The sequence below is a fragment of the Chenopodium album genome, chromosome 4 (genome assembly GCF_948465745.1).
Source record: "Chenopodium album chromosome 4, dcCheAlbu1.1, whole genome shotgun sequence".
Lineage (NCBI taxonomy): Eukaryota > Viridiplantae > Streptophyta > Magnoliopsida > Caryophyllales > Amaranthaceae > Chenopodium > Chenopodium album.
The window spans coordinates 11,946,024-11,970,065 of record NC_137837.1 but is presented as its reverse complement, the minus strand read 5'-3'; the positions used below and the strand labels follow the sequence as shown (position 1 = coordinate 11,970,065).

Sequence of the window (24,042 nt, the reverse complement as noted above, 5' to 3'; positions counted from 1 at the left end):
ATAAAATATATTGTATAAAATCATAAAATATTCGGGTATTACATTCCCTTAACTTTCTCTAATATTTGCCTCTTAAATTTTGCATCATAAACCGCAAACCCCTCCAAAGTTGCAGAAAACATTTAATGGAGGTAGTATAATAAAAAGTCCTTGGCTTCCAAGTTTGACCCTTGGAACTTCAAGTTCCCGCTCTTCTCTTGCCCATTACAACCTTGCACTTCTCTTCTTCCTGTCTTTGACTATTAATAATATAATGGATCAGACGTATAAGTCATAAGACTATAGTTCATAAAATATGATATTCATCTTATAGGCTGGGATTATAATATAGGATTGGAAATTTGAAATTGTCGCCCAGAAAGTGCAATATTTCTGTAATTTATTTAACAATGGCCTGTTATAATCTGCAACATGGATTTTTATTTTATTTTTTTTCTAATTGTAGTTCAATGAAGATATATAACTATATAATCAACTACTGAACTAACACTTCAATTTGTGCCCTCTGTTTTTGCACACAATTTTATTGAAAGTTTAGCAAAGTTCACATGAACACACAAAAAAAAATAAAATAATAAAATAATAATAATAATAATAATAATAATAATAATAATAATAATAATAATAATAATAATAATAATAATAATAATAATAATAATAATAAATACATAAATAAAATAAACAAAATAAAATAAAATAAATAAATGCAGAAATTTTACTTAAATTCTTCAATACTCTAACACTAACAGATAATAGCATAAAAGAGCCAAGCTGCTTAAAATGTTGAACATATTTTCCAAATTCTTACATGAATTATTTAAGCAGAACATGGGGCAACCATAATCTATAACCAGCGTATTTCATGCTTAGATGCTTACATTATTTCTAGGTTAGAAATATAGTATGGATTAAGAAAGAAATGTAGTAATAAGACTTGACTATTAGATGGAGTAATTAAAATCTCAATGCCCTTGTAAATGCCCCAATCCTAAATGTTTCCAGCGAAGTGGTTGGCTTCCACTCTAATTAAGTTTCAAGGGTGTATTTGCAAACCTCCATGTCTTGGAGCTAAAGCCTGCATATGTCATGTCACCTGCAATCTCAGTGATAGGTACAGCATCAGAAATTTCTTTCAGGTCTTTTTCTGTAAGCTTCGCTTTCGAGTTAAGTGCAGTCATGAGTACTAAACTTTCATGCATGATTGTTGCAGTTTAGGTACCCTAGATGCAAAAGTTGCAGTTAGGGTACTCTAAACACATTATGTTAAGTATGCTGTTAACAAAACCAAAAAAAAAAAAAAATAAATAAATAATTAATAAATTAGCTGCCATAATTGCAAAACCAAGTTTTTATTAATTTCCAACTGTCAAATCAACACCAACTCGGTCCAACTGGGTAGCATTCTTCAAACAAAAAAAAAAAAGGCAGCTTTGTCCAATTTTAAAAAATAAAAAAAATCAAATCAAATAAAATAAAATCAAAAGGTCTTTCTTCTTGAAGATCAAGATTGCTAGTGCTCCATTCCAAAAGCTTCCACCGCACATTTTTGTAACTTTTGCTCCCAGGTACTAACTGCCATTTTTCAATTCATAAAAGTTTGATTTAATTTTTTTTCATTTTAATATAATTAAGCAATGTGAATAATTAAACACTAATTAAATATGTACTACAAGGTACTAATTGCCGTGGTTTCTCAAAAAAAAAAAAAAAAAAAAAGGTACTAATTGTCGTATATGTTTCTACATTAAACTATTGCAATAAAAAAAAGAATTTTCTACATGAGAGTAAACTTACTTTTACTTTCCCCTGTTTTGATTTCTTTTAGCCATTGCTAAGTCTTGTAGGCCTTGTGTAGTGATGAATTGTGAGTGTTGTGATCCCATTTCAGTATGTGACCAGTGATACTCTTGGCTAAATGAATACACACTTTGCTCTCCTTCAAAGTCTGAGTAGACTGCTGATGGTCTAAGATGGTTTAAATTGAATGCAGGTTGTGTTATTGGTCTTGTAGGCTACACAAAATAAACATTAAATAATAGTCAGATTGTTACAAGTTAAGCAAAATTAATGAATAATGTAGTGGACACTTACAGTTGCTATCCTCTGATATCCACTAGGATATGTGTATACTCCCACACCCCTATTGTGCATTGGTATACTCCTTGAACTAATCTGTTCATTGTTGTCAGATGGCCCATTGTTGTTGTTTATGTTTTCATTAGGGACATTTTTGCAACCTTTCTTGTTGTGTCCTTGAATTCCACAGGTGCTACAAGTCATAACAATGCCCACCTTTTTCAGTTTACCAGACTTTGTTACCTCACCTACTTGTAACTTCCTTTTTGTCTGAGGCCTATGTTGAACCTTCTTCAATGGGGGGGGGGGGGGGGGGGCAGTAACCAATGTCTCAGCATTATTCAAAGGCTCCAATAGGTATGAATAAGCCTTCATGTATGTGCCCTTTCTGAAATAATCACTCACATATTGTTCAGGCTAGTCCACTGTCAACTGACCAAAATCCACCATGGTGCACTATCAAACATGGATTAAGTTGAAAATCTGTAACAACATATAAAAAAAAACAAATAAGAGTGATAATAAGAAACAAAAAAAAATCATTTCATTTATTAAAATTTATTCATTACATCAACTTCAAATTTAAAAAGATTGAAATTTTATCACAATTCAAGCACATACACTGTTGAATTATATAATTCAATTAGAATTATTAATTCATACTTTAAACAAAAATTCGTACTAAAAAAAATTAAACTGCAAAGAAAATTAAAATAGAACAAAACCCTAAACCCCAAAATAAAAAATTAATAGCAACATAATCACAATCCTAAACAAAATTATAACTATATTTTATCAACAACAAGTATTAAACAAATGAAATTACACAAATTACAAAAAGAAGAAGTAAAAAAATTAAAAATTTATTACAGTAGCATACCTTTGGCGGGAGACAAGTGTGGTCCAAGCCATGGATTATTCTCTTCAACCATGATAATAGAGTGAAAAATTGGAATAAAAAAACAATGAAAAAGGTGTAATTGAAGAAAATTGACTCAAGGAAGAGATTAATTTGGGAGTTGGAAGTAAAAATCAAAAGGCGGCATTAAAGTGTATATATTGTTTCAATACCTTTCTGACTAAACTTGGAAGTTTTACATATTGGGCCAAATGAAGAAAAGTGATGGAACTTTAACGGTGTAAGTTTTTAGTACCCTTTTTGCAACTTTTGCAACTAGGGTACTCTAATTGCAACTTTTATTAAAGTTGAGTACCTTAGTGTGCACTTAACTCCTTCGGTTTCAAGGCACCGAGATTGACATCCAAATTCTTAATTTTGGTTGTCCCTGCAGAGCATTTTAATTTCCACATTTCAGTGCTAAATCAGTAACTGACCTTGTTGAAACAGCAACAGACTTCAAGTGCGATTTTTGAGAAGAAACTAGTCATTGTTCGTTTAAGAGGCAAACAAATCATTTTAAAGTGAGAACACAATCTTTGTAAGAGTAAGGCCTTGTTTTCGTTAGCTTATAAATCTATCGATAAAATGATAGTTTTGATCAGTAAAATTCCATCAGCAAATCTTGTAGATCTGATAGAAGCTCCTCCTACAGTGTCCGTGGTGCACAAGGGAAACTAATAACGTGCACCTCCGGCTCCAATAAAAAATAAGAAGAATAATGGTACATGCAGGTAATTGCATCAGCCATTGCCTAGCTATCAGCAGTACCACCTTATCCAAGTGCAGGGGTGATATCACCTAAAGCTCAGCAAGCGCAAATACGTTTCATGGAGCTTTAGCACCAGGTCTTTTTCTAGGCAATGGAATAGTGTCTTCATTTCACAAGGTATATAGTTGTTTATGATAGCAATTCACAAACAAGGGAAAAAAACGTTTTTATCACACCAATCCACAGGTCTGATAGATGAATAATTTTCACATAGCATCTGAGGATTAGAGTGAATAAAGTCACTCACCAGATATATGTACAACATCATCCCCTTGATGCAGAATCCATGACAGCGCCAGCTGAGCTGGAGTGCATCCGTATTTCTTTGAAAGATTATCCAGCCGAGAATATATTATCTTGTTTTTGTCCAAAATTTCCCCTTGAAACCGAGGATGTGAAGTCTAGAAAAATGAAATAATAGCCACTTAAGTCCTTCAACAACCCTTGTTCATGGCCAGGTGGAGGGGAAAGATGGAAGGGAAAGGATGTGTAAAAATCCAAAATGGTCATCAGCTTTTGTCATACTAGAATACTGTTTTCTGGCAATGTTTCTACGACAGCTTTGCCCCCAAAAAATCCATGACCAAGAAGACTGTAGGGAACAATACCAATGCCCGACTCTCTGTTGAAAAAAAATAGCAGGTTTACACTCATTAGTTATGTACTTTGTATACAGACTATAAATACGGTATCACATACATACAAGAAATCTTGACACCCTTCAAGCAATTATATATTATATGTTATACAAAGTATGTATGTATACATGTATTAATTCCGACCAACCCAAGAAAATAGAAACATAAGCTACAAATTTTAGCAAGTAATAACATGTAATGAGATTTGAACTTCTAGAAAAAGATAAGATGAAGAAACAGTAACAGTGCGGATAGATGCATGGTAACTTCAATAAGTACTAACAAAAAAAAGCATCGTACACTGGAATATGTGGATAATTATTAGCAGTATACATGAATAACTAACCTACAGATGGGAACTATCTCTTCTTCAATGTCACGTGTCCAAAGAGACCACTCCATTTGAACAGCAGACACAGGATGAATTGCATGTGCTCTTCTTATTGTGTCTACACTAGCCTCTGATAGTCCAATGTATCTAATTTTTCCTTCTTCAACTAGTTTCTTGAGTGTTGGACTTAATGATTTTGATGATGACACAACCTCACTTACTTACAAACTAATAAATGCTTGATTGTTTAAGTGTGTACTCAGTTTCAAAGACTAGGAGAATGAAGTGTCTTGTAAAAATACCATGAGGAACAAGAAGGCCAGAAGCAGAGCTAGTCATATAGAAGAGTTCCCTCACAGGAACTGGCGCTTCGGAAATGAAGACTGGAGAAGAGAAAGTTCCCTCAGGGAACAGAAACTTTAGAGAAGAAGCCTCATCAGAGAAGAGAAGTTCCTTCTAAGGAACAGAAGCCTCGGAGTAGAAGCTTCATCAGAGAACATGAAGACTAAATATATTTTTATATTTTAGGATTTATGTAAGTATAAGATATTAAATGGCACTCGAAAAATCTGTGTGGAATTGGTCTAAAAGATAAAATATGTGCATGCTAGTTTTTAGGAAAACTGTTATCATTTAAACGTTTATCTTTTTCTCAAATTAAAAAGATTTTATTTTATTCCTTTTTCTGATTTTCGGAAAATATCTTTAGAAAATAAAATCTCCCACGTTTTCTAAAAGCTTGCGGCCTACTCCTCCATGATTTTTTTCAAGTCATGGTCTTGCACATTGAGGAGTTCATATTTCCTTAATTTTAGGAACATGATCTTCTTAGTGGGTTGGAGTAGTGGCGTAATGGAATTGCTGCACAAAGAGGATTTTCCAAAGCGTTTATTGATCTATAAATAGCCATTAATTTCAGAAGGAAAAACTCACCCTTGCTCACATAAGTTTTCAAGCTTCAAATCGAGTCAAGTGTCAATTCCACACAAGTTCATTAGAGTGTTCTTAATGTTCTTATACTAGAGTTTATTTTTCTTTCGAGTTGTAATTTGGGGAATGGGGAAGTTCGAGTGAACTTTTGTGTATGAGAAAGAGAAGTGAGAAAGAGAAGAGAAAGAGAAGAGAGAACAAAGAAGTGAGAAGAGATCAGAGAAAGAGAAGAGAAGAGTAACAAGTTGGGTGACTTGTTCCTCAGGGTCTCAAGTTCGTAGAGGAACTTGAGTTTGAGTCATTAGCTTGTAATAGGATCATTTGCCCTATTATAGTGAAGATTCTTTTCCCAAAATCCCAAGTGCTCGTGGTTTTTCTCCTTGTTGGGGCCAAGGAGTTTTCCACGTAAAATCTTTCTTGCATTCTTTAGTTCTTTTAGTTAATCTTTCAGTTCCTTTAGCTAACTTAATTTTAATTCCGCAAAAAGTTTGGCTAATCTCTCGTACTACAATTCAACCCCCCCTTCTTGTAGTATTCTTTGAAACAACATTGAGTTCGCCCATCTAGAAGCACATTCAAATAACATGAATGGAAGTTATTGAGAAAATTATTCCACACGATTCACCATACTTTTAGACAAAAAAATGCTTCAGACAAAAAATCAGATTCTTCTTCCTATAACTTACAGAGCCAATATAAACAAAGGTACACTAGATAGATGGCTTACTGTTTCCTCTATTGGTACTGAAGTGTCTATACGGTGTTGGTAATACAAATCAATATAGTCTACACCAAGACGATTCAAGCTAGCTTCACAACATGAACGTACATACTCTGGAGTACCCTTCACTTCCATAAATCCATATCCAAGTAGTCCAATGTTCACAATTCCAAACTTTGTAGTTACCTGTACCTTTTCTCTTGGCAACTGTTTGAGCGCCTGCATAGTGTACACATTTAGGTACATTTCATACATGTCAGTAGTCGAATTAGAACTGCAAGAACACATAGAGGCAAACAAGCATATCAAAACCTTGGATCATTATTCCCTCCATCCCTACATAATAGGCCACAGTTTATTGGGGTCATTTTTCACTACTTCCAGGAATTTTGAATCTAACTCCATCATAGAAATGCAATCTTTCTTTGGAACTCTTAGTTAAGGGTACCATGTAGTAGTTTTATGTTTACAAACTAAAGTGGTCATGTAACTGGACGGCCTGAATAAGATATGTGGCATTATTATCTAAGGATTGAGGGATGTAAGTCACATACAACAATCTCTAACTACAGTAATTATCATGTTGTCTTTACTAGGAAATAATTCCATTTCATAGTCGTAGACTTGTATAAATATACTTTTCCTATGACACATCTATAGATGAATGTACTTTACAAATGGTGCTAATTCATAAGGAAGAAGGATGGAAATGGTCGTTACACCACATTTTTGTCAGCTACTAATGCAACACATTCCTATCAGAGATATCTGTGAAAGAGAAAGCAGCATGAAAAACTCGACAAGCACAATGTTATGCAGAGCAATGCATACCTTACCAACAAGGACTTCATTTGTAGAAGCTCCATACACATCTGATGTATCAAAGAATGTTATTCCTTTATTAAATGTATTCTTAATTATAGAAATTCCATCGGTTTTAGAAACAGGAGCATTGTAGACTCCAGATAAGCCCATGCATCCAAACCCCAACTTCAAGACCTACAAAAAATGTTGTAAAAATTTAAATTGAATAGAAACCTTCTCGGCTCCTCATCCAGTTTAAGCAAAAGGTGAATATAAATTTATGACTTTCTTATCAGCAAAAAGCGAATGAGTATGTACAATAGAAGCACTTGGTGACAGAATTTACGTATAGGCAGATATGATATAGGTTTCTAAATCTATATTTCGTCTCTGACTCTGAGATAACAAGGACTTCAAATCTAATCTACCAGTGTATACAGAAGCTAAAATGAGTTGCTATACGATTCACTAGCACACAGTTCAAATCAGTCGTTATATGGAGAACAAGTAAATTATTTATCAACAATAACAGTCCTAGAATGTCTTCTTTGTACTTGAATTAAACAGTATGTCCTGTCTAAGTTAATTTTTCTCTGATCACATTGCAAGTTTGCCTAATATCCTTTGGGTGCTTATGCAATAGACCAAGGAGTTAAGACAAAAATAGACTTCGTATGTCTTGGCTCCTAATTATGTTCTTGGCATATTACACTTCATATTATTAAGAACTATGGATTTATGGAGATCATGTTAAGACAGAAAGAGTATTTATATATCATCATTTCAGAACATTTTTCGGATTTGCACTTCAATGACGGCAACTCAACACTATAAAGTCTATAACCAATTCATATGATCACTCACTCTATCATGACCCTTTGATTACACTTCTAACCTTATTTTTTTTCCCCAAATCGTTAAAGGGTGGTTCAATTCAACACCCTTCAATTACATTTCTAATATTTCTTACCCCAAAATCGTTAAAGGGTGGTTCAATTCAACACCCTTCAATTACATTTCTAAACTCTCTTACCCCAAATCGTTAAGGGTGATTCAATTCAATACCCTTCAATTACATTTCTAAACTTTCATTCTTACCCCAAATCGTTAAGGGTGATTCAATTCAACACCCTTAAATTACATTTCTAAACTTTCTTACCCCAAATCGTTAAAGGGTGGTTCAATTCAACACCCTTCAATTACATTTGTAAACATTTTTACCCCAAATCGTTAAATTCGACCAATTAGAACGTAAAACCGGCCCATAAAGGAGACATCAAAAGAAATGACCAAACCCAATCAACCATACAAGGAGTAACTCAATTACTCAAACACAAATAAATTGCAATCTTAAATCACGATCATGTAATTTTTTTTTTTTTTTTTTTTTTTTTTGAAAAGAGATCATGTAATTCATATAACTAAGGGCTTGTTCTCATTGACTGAACTCGGCTGAACTGAACTGAACTGAAATAAATATTTTATAAGAGAAGGAAATTAGGAGCTGAGCTGAACTGAGCTGAATTGAGCTGAACTGAATTGAGCTGAGCTGAACTGAGCTGAGCTGAACTGAACTGAACAGAATTGAATTTCAACGTAAGAGAATAGGCCCTAAATGTTATTAAATTCAAAAAAGACAATAAGTAGAAATTGAAAACAGAGAAAATGTGGTGTTTTGTATAATTCATTACCTCCAAATAAAGATGGCAATAATGGGTCTGGACCCGACCCGGATCCGTGGATCCAGATTCGGATCTGGGTCTTCAAATTTTGGACCCAGCGGATCCGGATCCGGGTCCTGCTGACAAAAACGGATCTGGATCTGGGCCCTAGACCTGGATCCAGATCCGTGGACCCGTTTTTTATTTTTCCTATTAAAAAAAAACTAAAATTGTTTCTTTCTTTATTTAAAATGTTGATAATGTTAGTAATGATAAAGATTAACCCTTCCAAGAGATGAATTTTGGATGCTCATATTATATACATCATCGTTGTTTTTTCACTAGCTCATATGTAACATCGTATTTTTTTTGTTGTATTTTAATTCAAAATATGAGTGTATAAGTTGGTTAATTTGGGGTTGAACTTAATAACCAACAACGTAAGTTTGAAATAAATTTTTTGACCCAAACATTACATTTATTGCAAAAATTAGGCAAAATATATTGGATCCGTTTTGGACCCGGATCCGGGTCATCATTTTCTAGACCCGACGGATCCGGGTCAGATCTAAATCCTATGTACAAAAACGGATCTGGATTCGGGTCTATCCGGACCCGGTCCAGATCCGACCCGTTGCCATCCCTACCTCCAAACCTTGGGTACCTAGTTTCACTCTTGCCACTTCTACTCCCTCTTTTGCCGCCATTTTCTCTCTTTCTCTCTCCTCTTGCTCTTGAAATTGATGAATATTAAACAGTTGAGAAGGGATATTTACTGCTAATCCAAAATACCCATTTTGCCCCTACTTACACAGTAAAACACTAAAACCCCAACTCAGAACTCACATTTTCACCCAACAAATATACTTCACTACTCTCTCTTCACTACTTCTATCTCTTCAACTTTCCGGCGTTTTCAAAGCAATATGGCCAGTCGGGGAAAGGATCCGGCGAGGTTTGCGACGGCGCCGGCGATGGCTGGGATAACCCATGCCCCCCAGATTGTAAGTTTATTCTGCAAATAATTGCAAAGATTAAATATTTGTGTTTAATTATCTGCGTAAATTATAAATAAAAATTGAAAATTTGTTGTTTTCTTGTGTTTGGTGCTGGAATAACCCCCCCCCCCCCCTTTTTTTTTTCATTTTTTGTGTGGTAAATAATTTAAAATACAAAATTAATTATTTAAGTTTAAGTCAAAATTGGGGTTTTTTCTTTTTAAGGGGATTGAAGTCAAATTTTTGTTTACATGATTAATTATACTTGTGTGTAACAATGACATTTTGAGGATGGTTTTTATTTTTTATTTTTTTTCATTTTGAGTTTGGATATGAAAAGAACAAATAAATGGTTGTTATTATTGATTATTACATGTTTGATTCGAAGTAAATAGTAATGTGGTATTAGCTACTGAAATTTTTTGAATGGTAGAATATAATGATGATTGATTATATAAATACTACTTTGTGTGTAGTATGGTAAGAAAGGAAGGGAGATAACTAACATGAAATATGGCTCTGGTGCTATGCAAACTCGAGTTGGATGTAATGATACTTATGTTTGGAGGGAGAGGGAGGCTGCACGGTTGAGCCATCCCAAGAGCTATGCCAATAATGCCCATTTCGGCGAGGCTAATCGCCCTTTTGATGATGAGGATTGTTATGATGAGGATGATTGGGTTGATGAGGATGAGGATGAGGACGAGTATGAAAATGATTCTGAGTTCGAGGTTGGTGTTGATAAGGTTAAGGGTGGTGTTTATAAGGTGCCTCCACTGCCAAGGAGATATTATACTGTACACGGAGGTCGTAAAGGAGTGGCATTTGTCGAAAATGAGACGAGTACTAGGAAGACTAGTGATCAGCCTAAACCGGTAGTTGATGATTCTTGGATTGTTAAGGGAGACATGCCGGGTGGTCCATCTGATGGTTCTGTCATTCCTAGCTATGGAGGTCATGTTGCTAGGCGGATTTGGGAAGGAAAACCAAGGGGTGTGTTAAAATGCTACAACTTAACCAATGCTTGTGAGGCTCTTGTTGGATGGAAAAAGACGGTGTTGCCTTTCATACAGGCACGGATTGATGCAACTGGATTAAGTCACTTACCATCTTGCATGTTTAAACACATTGATATGCCGTTGATTTCTGCATTTGTGGAGCGGTGGCAGCCTGACACGAATTCTTTTCACTTACCGTTTGGAGAAATGAAGATTATGCTGCATGATGTATGGCAGATCCTCCGCATTCCAGTAGATGGTTGTTTGAATACTTCCCAAAGTAGCTCTAAGGATTTGATTCATGATATGTCTGAGCTACTTGGAAGGACCCCAGACGAGCTTGTAGTTCCCCCTACACCTCATTGGAGTGATGATGGTGTCTCCATCGAATCTATTCTAGCTTTGTGCCGTGATGGTACATTGGTTGGTGATATTGATACAAAGTTCACCAGTTGGATGTTTTTGATGCTTGGTTCTTCATTATTTGTTGATAAGAATGAGAGTAGGATTAGACCTTCTAGCATACTTGAGGTAAATTATGATTGTGATTTAGGAAAGATTCCTAAGTATGCGTGGGGTGCTGCAACTTTGGCATTTCTGTACCGGCAGCTAGGGGTTGCTAGTCGGGGTGCATGTGATGGCATTGCTGGTTGTCTGACACTTCTACAAGCATGGATATATGAGTACTTCCCTTGTTTCCGACCTCACCAAAAACGACTAACTTGTGGCCCTAATGACCCTCGCTCTCTTATGTGGAGCACCAAGATGGAGGACAATAGCGAGGCCCGACTACGTTCGATTCGTACCCATCTAGATTATTTGACAGCCTTGGAGGTATATATCTTACAAAAATTACATTATCTTCACATTTTCAAGCTAGTATTATACTTAATTATTTGTACTTGTGCTGTCTACTTTCTACATGTAGGTGAATTGGCTGCCTTATGGTCCTAATCCTGCTTCCATTGTGCCAAGGACCTTATTCCTGGGGTGGCTTCGGTATCAGGATATCATTGAGCCATATATGCCTGAACGGGTGTTACGCCAGTTAGGCTACAAACAGGTGATTCCTTCTTCAATTTCTAGGCCAGAGAAGGCTTACAGGCCAGAGGACAGCAAGTTGTATAATGTTGAGTTTCCGGTCATGGCCACTGAGTCAACTTGGCAAATCTTTCCAAGAGGATCCAAGCTAATTCTCTCCGAGTTTCAGCGTAATTCAAATCCTAGTGCCTGCTCTCCAGAATATGATGATTGGTTCTCTGATGTATCACATCGTTATTTAGTTGATGAGGATTGTTCGATGGATCGCAAAAACGCTGCATATGTAAGTATCATTTAGCTCTATAATTTAAATGCACCGGATTTGCAGGTTGCGTTTAACATTGACATTTACTTAAATTCTAATACGTATGTAGTGGATGAGTCATATGCTTACACTCATACAACCTTGGATGGATGCTCGAGATATTATGCCAACCAAAGAGACCAGAGATGTTGCTGGCGAAGTAGATGATCTCATTCGTCAATGGAACATAGCTAAATGATCTCATTTGTAATATTAATCATCTCTCTGATTTAATTACTATCGTTGTAACTAACGAGACTTTTAGTTGAAGGATAATTTGGACTTAAATTTTTATATTTGTATTGTCATTCGTTTCATTTGCCTGTTGGTATTTCTAATTTTGTTTTTTAATTAGGATAAAATAAATAAATAGTTTTTTTTTTTTTTTTTTTTTTTTTTTTTTTTTTTTTTTTGGAAACACAAATAAATAAATATATAAATAAATATAGTTTACTAGTAGTATAAAAAGTTGATATTTTAAAAGTGCATGTTAAATTGAATTAAACAAGATTTTACATAGATATATCATAGAGTATGTCTTATGGCCTGTTCTCTTCAAATTATTTTTAGTTAAGCTCAGCACATTTCCAATAAGTTCAGCTCATTAGGAGCCCAGTTTCAATAAATTCAGTTCATTTCAGTTTTAATTTCAGCCCATAAGTGTATGAGAAATTGTAAAAAAAAAAAAGTACCAAGAATAATCCCAACTTAAAAAATAATTCAAAGTTGAGATTATTTTTATCGAATGAGACAAAGTTGGGATTATTCTTGTCAAATTTTCCTTTTTTTTTTTATTTGCTCATGAATGAGAGTGGTCTTATGAAATTGGATATTTTGCCAGCATTATTTATCGAAATGGCTTTTATTTCTTCGCAATTACTAAATGCAGTACAAAATAATCCAAATGAAGAAATTAATTAATGATACGAAACTAATAAAAAAACTGAAATACCCTTTTCCTATATGAAAAAACTGATTCACCATTTCACCAGGCTTTTAGTTTTTACATTTTATTTTTTTTTATTTTGCAATTCATTTTACTCGTTTTTCATTTCATTCAACATTTCAGTCACCATTTTTTTTTTCATTTCACTATTTCCTTTAAAATTCTTCAATCTGAGGCCTAGAGATGAATAAGTTGTTTACCACTCATAAATCATCCGGTCTTAGGTTATTTTCATTTAATTTTTTAATTGAATTTTTGTAAATTTTCTTTATAAGTACCCCCGGCTATGTTTTTCGGGGGTACCATTTACCCCTGGAAATCTTATCTAGGGGGTACTAAAAACCCTCGGAAATCTTATCGGGGGGGGGGGGGGGGGTACTAGCTAGAGACCCCTGAAAATCTTAGTTGGGGGGTATTGGAGACCCCCAGAAATCGTATACGGGGAGTGCTAGAGACCTTCGAAAATCTTAGTCATATAAGATGGAAATTTTATTTTGTTTGATTGTTCATTTATTTTAACACATAATTTTCTTACCTCAAAAAAATGTCGTAGTGCACTTCATTATTATTGTCTATGAATTTGTATAGTATTGAATATTAAATAGGATTCAAGATTGAATACGTTAAAATATGGTTGTAAATTAAATAGTAGGGATGATTATATAGTTAGGAGTGTACATGATTTAATTTTAATCATTTAAAAAAAGTGTAAAGGATTAAGGGCATGTTCACTTCAGCTTAATTTCGGTTTAGTTCAGTTCAGTTCAGCTCTCAATTTCCTTCTCTCATTAAATATTCATTTCAGCTCTATTTAGTTCATTTCAGCTTCAATTAGTTCAGTTCAGTAAATGTGAACAAATCCTAAGTTAAAACAAGGACAAACAAGAATTATAATTTTTTTTTTTTTGTACATTTAGGTAAATTTACCCCTACATTTAGTACTTTTTTCTTTTTTTTTAACATAATTGTCATTTGATATGTGAGCTTTGTAACTGTGTAAGCTTAGACTACAAGTCTACATAGGGTTGTACACAGTTTGGTCTGGACCGTAACCAAACCAGACCAATACGGTTTGGTTTCGATTTTTTGGGAAGTACAGTTTGCGGTTTGGTTTGGTTTTTCAAAAATTATAAACCAAACCAAACCGTAAACCAGTAAACAACATTTTAATATTTATATAATTTCTAAATAAATTAAAATAGTTATTATATATTATTAAAAAAAAAATAAAAAAAATGAAAAATTATTAGAAGACTATACAGTCAGTATACTACTATATTCTATACTCATTCTCAAATAGTTATTATATATTATGTATAATTTTTATTACGTGTTATTGTGTTAGCACTTAGCACTTGATTAGTTGGTTGTTATTTTGATTAAAACTTTGTAGTATAATTTAATCCCTTTGGCCTAATTATTTGAACTTTATTATAAATTTATTAATATTAGACAATTTTTAGGAAAAAAATGTTGTCTCATCATAAACCGCAAATCTAACCGCACTAAACCGCATTATTACGGTTTGGTTTCAATACTAATATGGTTTGGTTTGGTTTGGAAAATTGACCAAATCGTATTTTGCGGTTTAGTTTGGTTTAGACTCAAAACGCACCAAACCAGACCATGCTCACCCCTACCCGTACAAAAATAAAATTTTGTTTTGCTAAAATTGAAACCCAATTAAAACGAAAAACCCCGAATTTTTTTTCTTCTAAAAACCCAAAAACCCTTTTCTTCGTCTTGTTGTTCTTGCTAGTTCAAACAGTGAAATTGCAGTGAACATGAGATGGCTGCCTCCATTTCCAAAACATTGACTAGAAACATTCGATTTATTACCACTTCTTCTTCTGCCCCTTCATTACCTCGTTTCTTCTCCACTTCTACTGCATCTGCTGTTTCCGCCATTGATGACCCCACCATTCCTCAACCTCAACCTCATCATCAAGGTTGATTTTTCCCTCTTTCTTTGCTTTTGCATTTGTTCCAAGTGAATCTATGAATGTAATTTGAATTGGGTTTTTGAATTTGATTTTTTTTTTCTTTGATTTGTTGATTATGATGATGATGATTTGTGTTGATTTTTCAAATTTGTATTTTTTTTTCTTTTGATTTGTGGGTAATGATGATAATGGTGATAATGATTGAGCAGGAAAGCAGCAAAGAGGAATATGGTCGAAGATGTTTCTCTTTCTTCCTGGGGCTATTACTTTTGGTCTTGGCAGTTGGCAGATTATCAGACGACAGGACAAGGTTCAAATTCCCTCCTTTCCCTTTTATTTATTACGCTTGATTTTGATCCCGGAATTAGCTATCGATATGTTATTTGGACTTGGGTACTTATGTCCGACTCGGGTATGTATCCAAGTGTTAGACTTGGCTACATTATGAAAATTGTAATGTTTTGCTGCAAAATGAAGTATCAAGTCTTTGAACCTATGTTGAGGTGTTTATGAAATGATGATTGATAAGCAATTGAGTTGAAATGAAGAGTCAAGTAACATAGGCAGCCATTTGAAAAATCAAATTGATTTGCCCATTTGAATTTTTTTGTTTATTGTGAAGAAGTTGTTGGGTTTTATTGGTGTGGACAGTTTATGTTATGATATGGAATGCCAAGATTTAAGCCTAGGAGTTCTATTTGAGGATTGATTGTTTGGGTTGAGGGAAGGATAATCGTGTGGCAGCTGGAATCTCCAATGTTCAGTAATGGATCCCCCAGCAAAGCATTTCTGGGTACTTGAGATAACTGTGTCCAATTGAGCTTTGTTGAGTTGATTTGAGCTAATTGAAATGACTAATATATTTTTTTCATTATTTTTGAGATTTTGAGTGTCTAGTGAAGTTGTCTAAATTTGTTTTTAGTGTAGTTGCATTTATATATGATGAATTTAGATTGCCCATATAGAGTTTATTATTATGCTTGTTTTGGCCATTATTGTGTTGAGCTTACTGCTTGTCTGATAAACCCCATTCAGTTAAACCATCTGGCAAAATTTTGTGGGGTGTATTAGGTTATCTTACCTTTTTGAAGAATCCTTGGTTCAGGGTGTGACAAGGGAATTTTCGTAAAATTTCTACTATAGTGCCTTGTATATATAGATGTCTATTGCCATTCTAGTTTGACTTTTGTTTGGATTATATCTCCAAGAAATTCAAGCCCTGTATCTTAAAAAGGGCAAGGAGGCAAAGGCCTTGTTTCATTTCATACCATGCTGTAGAGTTTTATTTCAGCGTACATTTTGTCTTCTTATCCATGAAGAATTTCTTCTATAAAAAAATGTGCAATTTAGTATTAATGGGTAGGTAACTAGCTTTCTTATTCAAACTTTATTTGCATACGTGAGAGAAATTTACTAATTTTTCACGATTTCAGGTTTTGAATCATCTTAAATATCCATTAAAGATACTAAGCTGTCCTGATGCCGATTGAGCTTCAATTGAAAAGTTTTGTTATTGGTTTAATTGAATCATCTGACCTATTTATAAGTTTTGTAATTGGCAAAAGAGGAATGCTCGTTGAGAATTTGACATTGATCTGTTATTGATATTCAATTTAGGTTCATTTTGGTCTTTGTGCTTCTTTGTTAGCTATTGTCTATCAGTAAAATAGGTGAAATTACCATTTTTTTTCTATCCTTATTATTGATCTTTTGTTAAACTTGGTTCATTGATGCTATTGGTTAAGGGAAGTTCTTCAGTTGAAGCTTTTGAAATCAAATTAGTTGAGTAGAAGGTTTTTTTTATCTTTATTTTTTTTTTATGAAACTCACTGGATGTGTATTTGGGATTTCATCTTAAAATCTAGAATTAGTATTACTGCTAGGCAGAAGAGCCTGATATGAATATATTAAAGACCATTTTCAGATGTTTGTGTGTTCGAATTCATGCACAAGTCTACATTCTTATGCTCTCATAATGGTGTCATACTGTCATCTAATTGTATGCGCTGTTGAGAAGCTTTTGATTTAATACTCTGGGTTTTGTGAAACTTTAACCAACTTGTTATTTTCCTCTGGTGGATGTTTGCACATGAATATAAGTAGTATACTAGTATGTACCATCCATGTTTATTTTCTTAAACTATCTTGTTTGACTATAGATGTATGCTGATGTAGATCAAAACGTTGGATTACAGAAGAGAAAGGTTGGCAATGGAGCCAATTGAGTTTAATGACATAGCTTCTGGTGAGAAATCAGATACTTTGGAGTTTCGGAGGGTGGTCTGCAGAGGAGCTTTTGACGAGAAGAAGTCAATATATGTAGGCCCACGATCCAGAAGTATATCAGGAGTTACAGAAAATGGATACTATATTATTACACCACTTGTGCCTATTTCTGGCAATCTGGATAGGTGAGCCAATGATTGATAGACATATTTGTAAATGTGTTCCTGTTCCATCATCCAGTTTTGATTGTTAGCTGCAAACAGATACAATGTGGTCTATCTTATTCCCTCTCTCAGTTGATGTCTTGTTTATCACCCTTCACCTTATTCTCACTCATAATTGATCATTGATTCATTTCATCTGCATGCATTATTTAATGTGTCATAGATAGCTCATAAATAATAAATTCTTTGATGTTTGGTTGCATAATATTACTGCCCTATCTACTTCATAAACTTCTGTTTGATGCTGATCATTTAAAGAAATACTCATTAAAATGCAGTTTTGTGTCATCCTTGTGTTAAAGGAACCTGAATTGACTATGACATAACTTTGCAAAAATCTAATGTCTGGGATCCCTTCAATATTGTTATTTAGATGAAATACTACAAGAAGGGGGGTGAATTGTAGTATGGAGACTGCTAGTTACTTTTTGCGGAATTAAAAGAAACTTAACGCAATAGAGAAATAGTGCAAGAGAGATTTTACGAGGAAAACTTCCTAGGCCAAATAGGAAGTGAAAAACCTCGACCCAAAGGGATTTTGACTCAAAACATTCCACTAAATAGGCCAACGACTCTGTTACAACCTATGAGGAACTTGAGCCTCTACCGAGTTCCTCAACGAACTCATATCCCCAACAACTATTCCCTCTAATAGTTGCAGCTCGAAATCTTCCCTCAAAGACCTCTCTTCTCACTCAAGACTTCACTCAAAACCTTACTCTTTCTCTTTCTCTCAAGCTTCACTCAAAGCCTTCTCTACATACAAAGAACTCACTCAAGTTCTCACCCCCAATACAAGAGTTCACTCAAACCCTTATTAATTCCCCATTACAAGAGTTCACTCAAACCCTTAAACAACTCTCAAATACATATAAAAGATATAATGTATAAAACTAATATGTTGGACACTTTGAGATATGTAAGGAACTTGGAACTTGGAGGAACTGGCTTACCAACGTGGAGAGAAAATATATTTCTTTTCTACTGCTCTACCACTTTGGATAAACTCCATTATGGAATGACTCAATTAAGCCAGACAGTTTGGAATGAATGAAAACATTTCTTTTTATAGTGCTTTAAAGACAAACCCATTCATCCCATGATCTTCAATCATAACAGTAGTGCTTCCTAAATTCTAGGCATTATCTCCATTAACTCCATGAACATAAGAAGTAATGGAAGACATGGATTGGAGTAAAAAAACATTTTCTCCATGATCTCCTTATTTTTCTCCTGTAAAAAGTTGTTTCAAATTGAACGTGAAAAGCAATTTTTATTTTTCCAAAAACTTAATAAATAAAAATAGAAGTTACAAGAAAATAAAATACTAACCAAATCAGATTTTTATCAATTGAAAACTGATTCGGAATTCATTCATTAAGAATAAATATTTTATAAAAATATTTTATCCCAAAATAACTATCCTATTTAATTTGAAATATTAAGCCAATTAGAGATTAGATAGGAAACAACCTAAAACATATCCCTAAAATATAGGAGAAAATAAAGAGAATAAAATATCATTTTGACTAAAAAGAAAATCAGATTTTATTTTTAAAAACTTATTTTTATAAAATAAAATCTATTTAAAATAAATTATACCAAGTCAAAACTAATTACCTAGAAAGTAGGCAAAGATAATGCAATGACTACTAACATGGAAAACTGACTTCTAGTGCTGTGTAAACGTGTGTTTCTCTTATACACGAATTTTAGACTCTCCCGTAAGGAACTGGCTGGTCAGTTCCTTCCCGACTGTCAGTTCCTTTTAGACTGAAGTTCCAATTTAGTTCCATAGGCATGTTCCAAACAATTTCTCGTGTCCAACATACTTACATGATTCCTAGAAAAATATACTCCTATTTTTCTGTCTTGAAGCTTCTACTCCAAAGCTTTTGTTCCTTCAAAGGAACTTCTCTTCTCTTGTTCTCACATACAAATTGCTGCTTATTCCTTGTAAAGAACTACTTCTCATTATTCTTAGGAACTGCATATAAAGTCTAACAATACGTTTGTACGTTTAGACTTCTTCTCTTTGTGTTCCCCCTTGGAAACTCTTCTTCTTTGTGTTCCCCCTGAGGAACTTAAGCACGATCCATACATTGTATGTTGGAACCATCTTCAATAATGATCTAACCTGTACTCATTCATCTTCTTGCTTCATGACTTGTTCATGCACATCTCAATACACATGTTAGTTAGATAATCATCATTTGTTCACAATCATCAAAACCTTACAATATCTTAGTGTTTTGGTCCTAAAGTTGGTTGTCTCTAAACTTTGTAATTATTTCAGCACAAACGCAGTTTAAATTTACCCACAAAACCATTTTTTCAATTAAAAAGTTACGGCTTATAGGGGGGGGGGGTTTCCTCTTGAAATACGGTTTTGCCCCTAAACCTTTATGTGTAGGAGGAGAAAGGGTAGAGGAATGCAGGGTTGACAGGGATCAGAGAAAAGAGAGCCTTGATTAGTTTAGTCAGCTTGGGAATAAAATCACATCTAAGTCATTTGAGAAATACTTTTAGGAAAACTAGCTATTGCAGTAGAATCTCTGGCCATTAAAATATTTTGCGTGATTTCATCGATAAAAAAAAGTTATTTTGCTTGAATAAGCAACATGTTTTGGCTGTACAAAGTTTTCTTCTGGCTGATTGTGTAAATTTCAGCGTTCAGTCCCCAGTTTTAGTGAATAGGGGATGGGTCCCACGCAGCTGGAGGGACAAGGCACTGGAATCTTCTCAAGGTCTTGAAGAAGATAAAGATGCACCCAACACTGCTTCATCATCTGGTGAAATTCGTTCATTCTGGAGATTTTGGTCTAAGAAGCCCCAAACAACTGAGGTTTTACTTTGCACTGCTATAGTTTATGTTACATTTAGTAAATGTGTTAATAGGGGTGGTCACATTTATCCCATTCTTTAATTGCAGGAACCAGCTCCATCTGTCACCCATGTGGAAGTAATTGGTGTGATTCGTGGGAGTGAAAAACCAAGCATTTTTGTTCCAGAAAATGATCCTGCCTCTGGTCAGTGGTTTTTTGTTGATGTTCCTGCTATTGCCAATGCATCAGGCCTTCCTCAGAATACAGTCTATATTGAAGACATTAATGATAATGTTAGCGCAAGCAATCCATATCCTATTCCAAAGGATGCTAGTACCTTAATTCGCAGCTCAGTCATGCCGCAAGACCATCTAAATTACACATTGACATGGTACGTGTCTTGCTAGTTGAACACTCTATGTTATGCGTGTACTTGTAGCTTTACTCAAAATTATTTGTATCCCTTCATGGCCATCTATAATTTGCTATGCTTTGTATGAAGTATAATATTGTGTGTTGAAATCATGACCAATGTTACACGGAACGTGGGATGTTTTGGAACAAGGTACGAGAATGGGAACACGGTATGTGGGGTCTAGAATTTCCGAAATGTTTGGTTATTTTTGGGATTTTATTTAATTGATTTTAAATTTTATAATTAGTAAATTTCACTGATAATGTTCTTTATTTTTGTTATGATAATCTGATTTCAGAGAATGCAGCAAAAGAAGAAATCTAAAAATTCGAAATTAAGTTAATAACAAAACTATATTTGATAGCAATCTAATATTTCAAGACTCGAAGTTTTAAGACTTCTAACCACTTACTCCAAATTACATAAATAAAGAAAAAAAAAAAAAGAAAAAAGGATAAACCATAACTAGCAAGTCAGTCAAATTCTTTCTCTTAGCAACTGCATTATCCTCAACAAGCACCCACCTTATGTCATCCATTCTCAATGTTAAATCCTCAATTTAAGAGCTCTTGGGATATCCCACATTCTATAATGTTATCATAGCCAATTATAAGTTATTCTGCCGAAAGAGTTTGGAGCACCTATTCTTACATCCACAATATTAAGAGGAATCGGCTGAATGCTCTCCGTGCCGACAAGTTAGTGTTTGTTCACTCTAACTTAAGACTTATATCACGCTTTACAAAAAGCTACACACCCGTCCCTTATAGTAGGTGGGATATTGACCCCGAGAGCTCTTATATTGAGGATTCACCATTGAGAATGTATGATATAAGGTGGGTGTTTGTTGGGTGCTAAGAGGAAAAAAATGACTAACTTGCTAGTTATGATTTATCTTTTGTATTTGTAAATTAAAAAAAAAAAAATAAAAAATAAAAAATAAAAAATAAAAAATAAAAAATTAAAAAAAAAAAACTTGGAGTCTTGAAATATTGGATTACTGTCAAATGTAGTTTTGTTTTTAACATGACTTTGAACTTTTAATTTCCTTTGTTTTTTTTGCTGCTTTCCATTAAATAAGGTTATCATTTAAAAAAAAAGGAACATTATCATGGTGAAATTTACTAATGACAAAATTTAAAATCAACCAAAGAAACATCTCAAAAAATAGCCAAACGTTCCGGGAACTCTAGACCTCACGCGCTGCATTCCCGTACCACATTCCAAAATGTCACACGTTCCGTGTAACGTTGCCCTAGATAATGTGGTGTGGGACAGTGGGATTGGAGGAGAAGGATAATTTTGGGTCAGCATTATACAGAATTTTTGTTTTTTCAATGATTCATAATTTCTACTATCTGACTTGTTGTATGTCAATGCCCAAAAGTGAGCTAAATAGAAAAACAAGTTAGTTATAATTCTGAATAGCTTTACAATCTGGTAACCTAGTTTTCAATAATGCACAATGTTATTGTGATGCATCTTTTACAAGGATCTTAAGTACATCAGTGATGCATCTTTTACAAGGATCTTAAGTACATCAGTTTTCTTGATTTGTGAAGTATGCTGAAGATACTTGGTGATAGACTGATAGTTGCTTACCAGATTTGAAATGTCCTTCATATTGGTTTAATTGGGATTTGTCAATTCAAAGTTGAGAGAAAAATGGATAGAGTGTGATTGTCTCATTGTGTGAAACTGAGCGTTATTTTTGGGATATGGGTTTATCACACTTTTTTCAGTCAAAGTGGAAGTTAAACTGGTTTTTTAAGACAACTCTCCTTGTTTAAAAGATCACTCAGACAATTAATTCATTTGCCTCCTAAAATTTGTAAAGCACAAATTAAGTTCCAGTCTTTAGAAATTCTTGGCGATCCCTTTGCAACCAAGTCATATTGATGTCTACTGCTCTCATACTGTATATGACAGTCTTAAAGCAAAAGATGTCTACTTCATCTTGAAGTTCTTGCCAACATAGGAATTTATGCTTTTATTCATGGAGAACTTTACACATTTGATTTGGCATTCCATTACTCTCTTCGGAAAGAAATTATAAACACTCAAGTTTGGTATCGGATAAAATAAAAACAATTTTATCGAGTAGGGAGGTGCCAATTTGATAAGCAGGCAGCATGTTTTGTCCATTGCTGCTGAAGGCTTTAATTGCTAGATTTTTTTTTTTCTTTTTTCTTTTTTTTTTTTTTTTTTTTTTTTTTGGAGGAAGGGCGGGGGGTGGTTTGGTTGCTGACACTTTGTTTGGATTAAAGGAGATGGAGAGATGGGGTATCTTTCATTTGGATAATAAATGAGGAAGGAAGGGAATTGTGGAGAGAAATGGAGGGAAAATTTGTAAGAAATTGATCTCATCTCTAACAATGGAGAAATTTGGATGAAAACCTCATCATTCTTTCCTCCCTTCCCATCTTTTCCTTCTCCTTTCTTTATCCAAACACACATGCAGTATATTGTCTCTGGCTTGTGTTCATGATTAGGAAACCAAACATGCATGATATAGGTCAGAAATGATGCAGTGTGATGTAGATTGACAGAAAATATATCTAACCTGGATGTAATTAAACTCAATTTTACTACCCCGAAACATGCTAATGCTCTATATTTAGTCCAATTACTAACATTTATATTCATGACAAGCAGGTATTCTCTATCAGCTGCTGTGACATACATGGCTTACAAGAGATTGAAGCCAAGAAAAATCCGGAGATAGTATTTAATTTATAAAAGTCCTAGGAATTCCCTGTTTATTTCATGACCGTGCTAGAGAATACTGAAGATCAGGTGCTGTCTACCAAATACTGACATCTTTTGTCATCATGTCAGAGGACGTGTTTCACTGTTATAAGATATTCTGGTATATACAAGCAGCAGATGAGATATTGATTTTGCAAACAAAACTTTGAGAATTTGAAACCTTGCTAGAAATTTTGGAATTTAAACATTGGAACAGATGAGTTCGTTTTTCAAATCACAGATTCACAGAACACTGATGTACAAGCTGCTATACAAGTCCAGGGTATCAGGCATTGATCTTTTCAGATTCCGTAAGTGCTCAAGACCAATATTAGAGGGTGATGTTACAATAATGATTTGAGTTGACTGAATATCAACATATCATTGCCAGACATCCAATAAAGAAAACTCTTTGCTTCAGTCACAATCAATCAATCAATCAAAGCCTTAATCCCAAAAGTGGGGTCGGCTAACATGAACCAAATTTGATTATTCCGTGTAGTCATCAACATAAATCTTTCTCCTCCATCCCTTACGATCCAA

General features: G+C 34.2%; 3 protein-coding genes across 4 annotated transcripts; 2 read left to right on the top strand and 1 right to left on the bottom strand.

Annotated features, from left to right (window-relative positions):
• Window positions 1-445: 445 nt before the first annotated feature.
• On the bottom strand, window positions 446-9,538 carry LOC145628918 (perakine reductase-like). Its single transcript, XM_081681350.1, has 9 exons — window positions 9,479-9,538; window positions 7,198-7,365; window positions 6,373-6,585; window positions 6,194-6,208; window positions 4,731-4,888; window positions 4,272-4,368; window positions 3,994-4,147; window positions 3,303-3,362; window positions 446-1,156 (listed from the first exon to the last, which is right to left on the bottom strand). The coding sequence occupies exons 1-9, from the start codon at window positions 9,536-9,538 to the stop codon at window positions 1,023-1,025; spliced, it is 1,059 nt and encodes a 352-aa protein (XP_081537476.1). The 3' UTR covers window positions 446-1,022.
• Window positions 9,538-12,468, top strand: LOC145628916 (protein MAINTENANCE OF MERISTEMS-like). Of its 2 annotated transcripts, XM_081681346.1 has the most exons (5): window positions 9,538-9,835; window positions 10,306-10,368; window positions 10,561-11,661; window positions 11,756-12,151; window positions 12,243-12,468. In XM_081681346.1, exons 1-5 carry the CDS (start codon window positions 9,758-9,760, stop codon window positions 12,369-12,371), a joined length of 1,767 nt encoding a protein of 588 aa, XP_081537472.1. In that variant the 5' UTR covers window positions 9,538-9,757; the 3' UTR covers window positions 12,372-12,468. The 2 variants fall into 2 exon arrangements, with proteins under 2 accessions (XP_081537472.1, XP_081537471.1); XM_081681345.1 differs by having other exon boundaries at window positions 10,306-11,661.
• Window positions 12,469-14,813: 2,345 nt separating this feature from the next.
• Window positions 14,814-23,983, top strand: LOC145626692 (surfeit locus protein 1-like). Its single transcript, XM_081679154.1, has 6 exons — window positions 14,814-15,067; window positions 15,271-15,371; window positions 17,237-17,472; window positions 20,182-20,356; window positions 20,444-20,727; window positions 23,407-23,983. Exons 1-6 carry the CDS (start codon window positions 14,908-14,910, stop codon window positions 23,474-23,476), a joined length of 1,026 nt encoding a protein of 341 aa, XP_081535280.1. The 5' UTR covers window positions 14,814-14,907; the 3' UTR covers window positions 23,477-23,983.
• Window positions 23,984-24,042: the final 59 nt, after the last annotated feature.

What these genes read in the sequence shown, in the direction of transcription:
- LOC145628918 (XM_081681350.1), bottom strand. Translation starts at nt 9,538, where the DNA reads ATGGCGGCAAAAGAGGGAGTAGAAGTGGCAAGAGTGAAACTAGGTACC. An exon ending in GAGATAGTTCCCATCTGTAG is followed by an intron (nt 4,369 to 4,730) that starts GTTAGTTATTCA and finishes TTTTTTCAACAG; the next exon opens with AGAGTCGGGCATTGGTATTG. An exon ending in TGATGTTGTACATATATCTG is followed by an intron (nt 3,363 to 3,993) that starts GTGAGTGACTTT and finishes AATGCTCTGCAG; the next exon opens with GGACAACCAAAATTAAGAAT.
- LOC145628916 (XM_081681345.1), top strand. Translation starts at nt 9,758, where the DNA reads ATGGCCAGTCGGGGAAAGGATCCGGCGAGGTTTGCGACGGCGCCGGCG. An exon ending in TAACCCATGCCCCCCAGATT is followed by an intron (nt 9,836 to 10,305) that starts GTAAGTTTATTC and finishes CTTTGTGTGTAG; the next exon opens with TATGGTAAGAAAGGAAGGGA. An exon ending in ATCGCAAAAACGCTGCATAT is followed by an intron (nt 12,152 to 12,242) that starts GTAAGTATCATT and finishes ATACGTATGTAG; the next exon opens with TGGATGAGTCATATGCTTAC.
- LOC145626692 (XM_081679154.1), top strand. Translation starts at nt 14,908, where the DNA reads ATGGCTGCCTCCATTTCCAAAACATTGACTAGAAACATTCGATTTATT. An exon ending in ACCTCAACCTCATCATCAAG is followed by an intron (nt 15,068 to 15,270) that starts GTTGATTTTTCC and finishes ATGATTGAGCAG; the next exon opens with GAAAGCAGCAAAGAGGAATA. An exon ending in ATTTCTGGCAATCTGGATAG is followed by an intron (nt 17,473 to 20,181) that starts GTGAGCCAATGA and finishes TGTAAATTTCAG; the next exon opens with CGTTCAGTCCCCAGTTTTAG.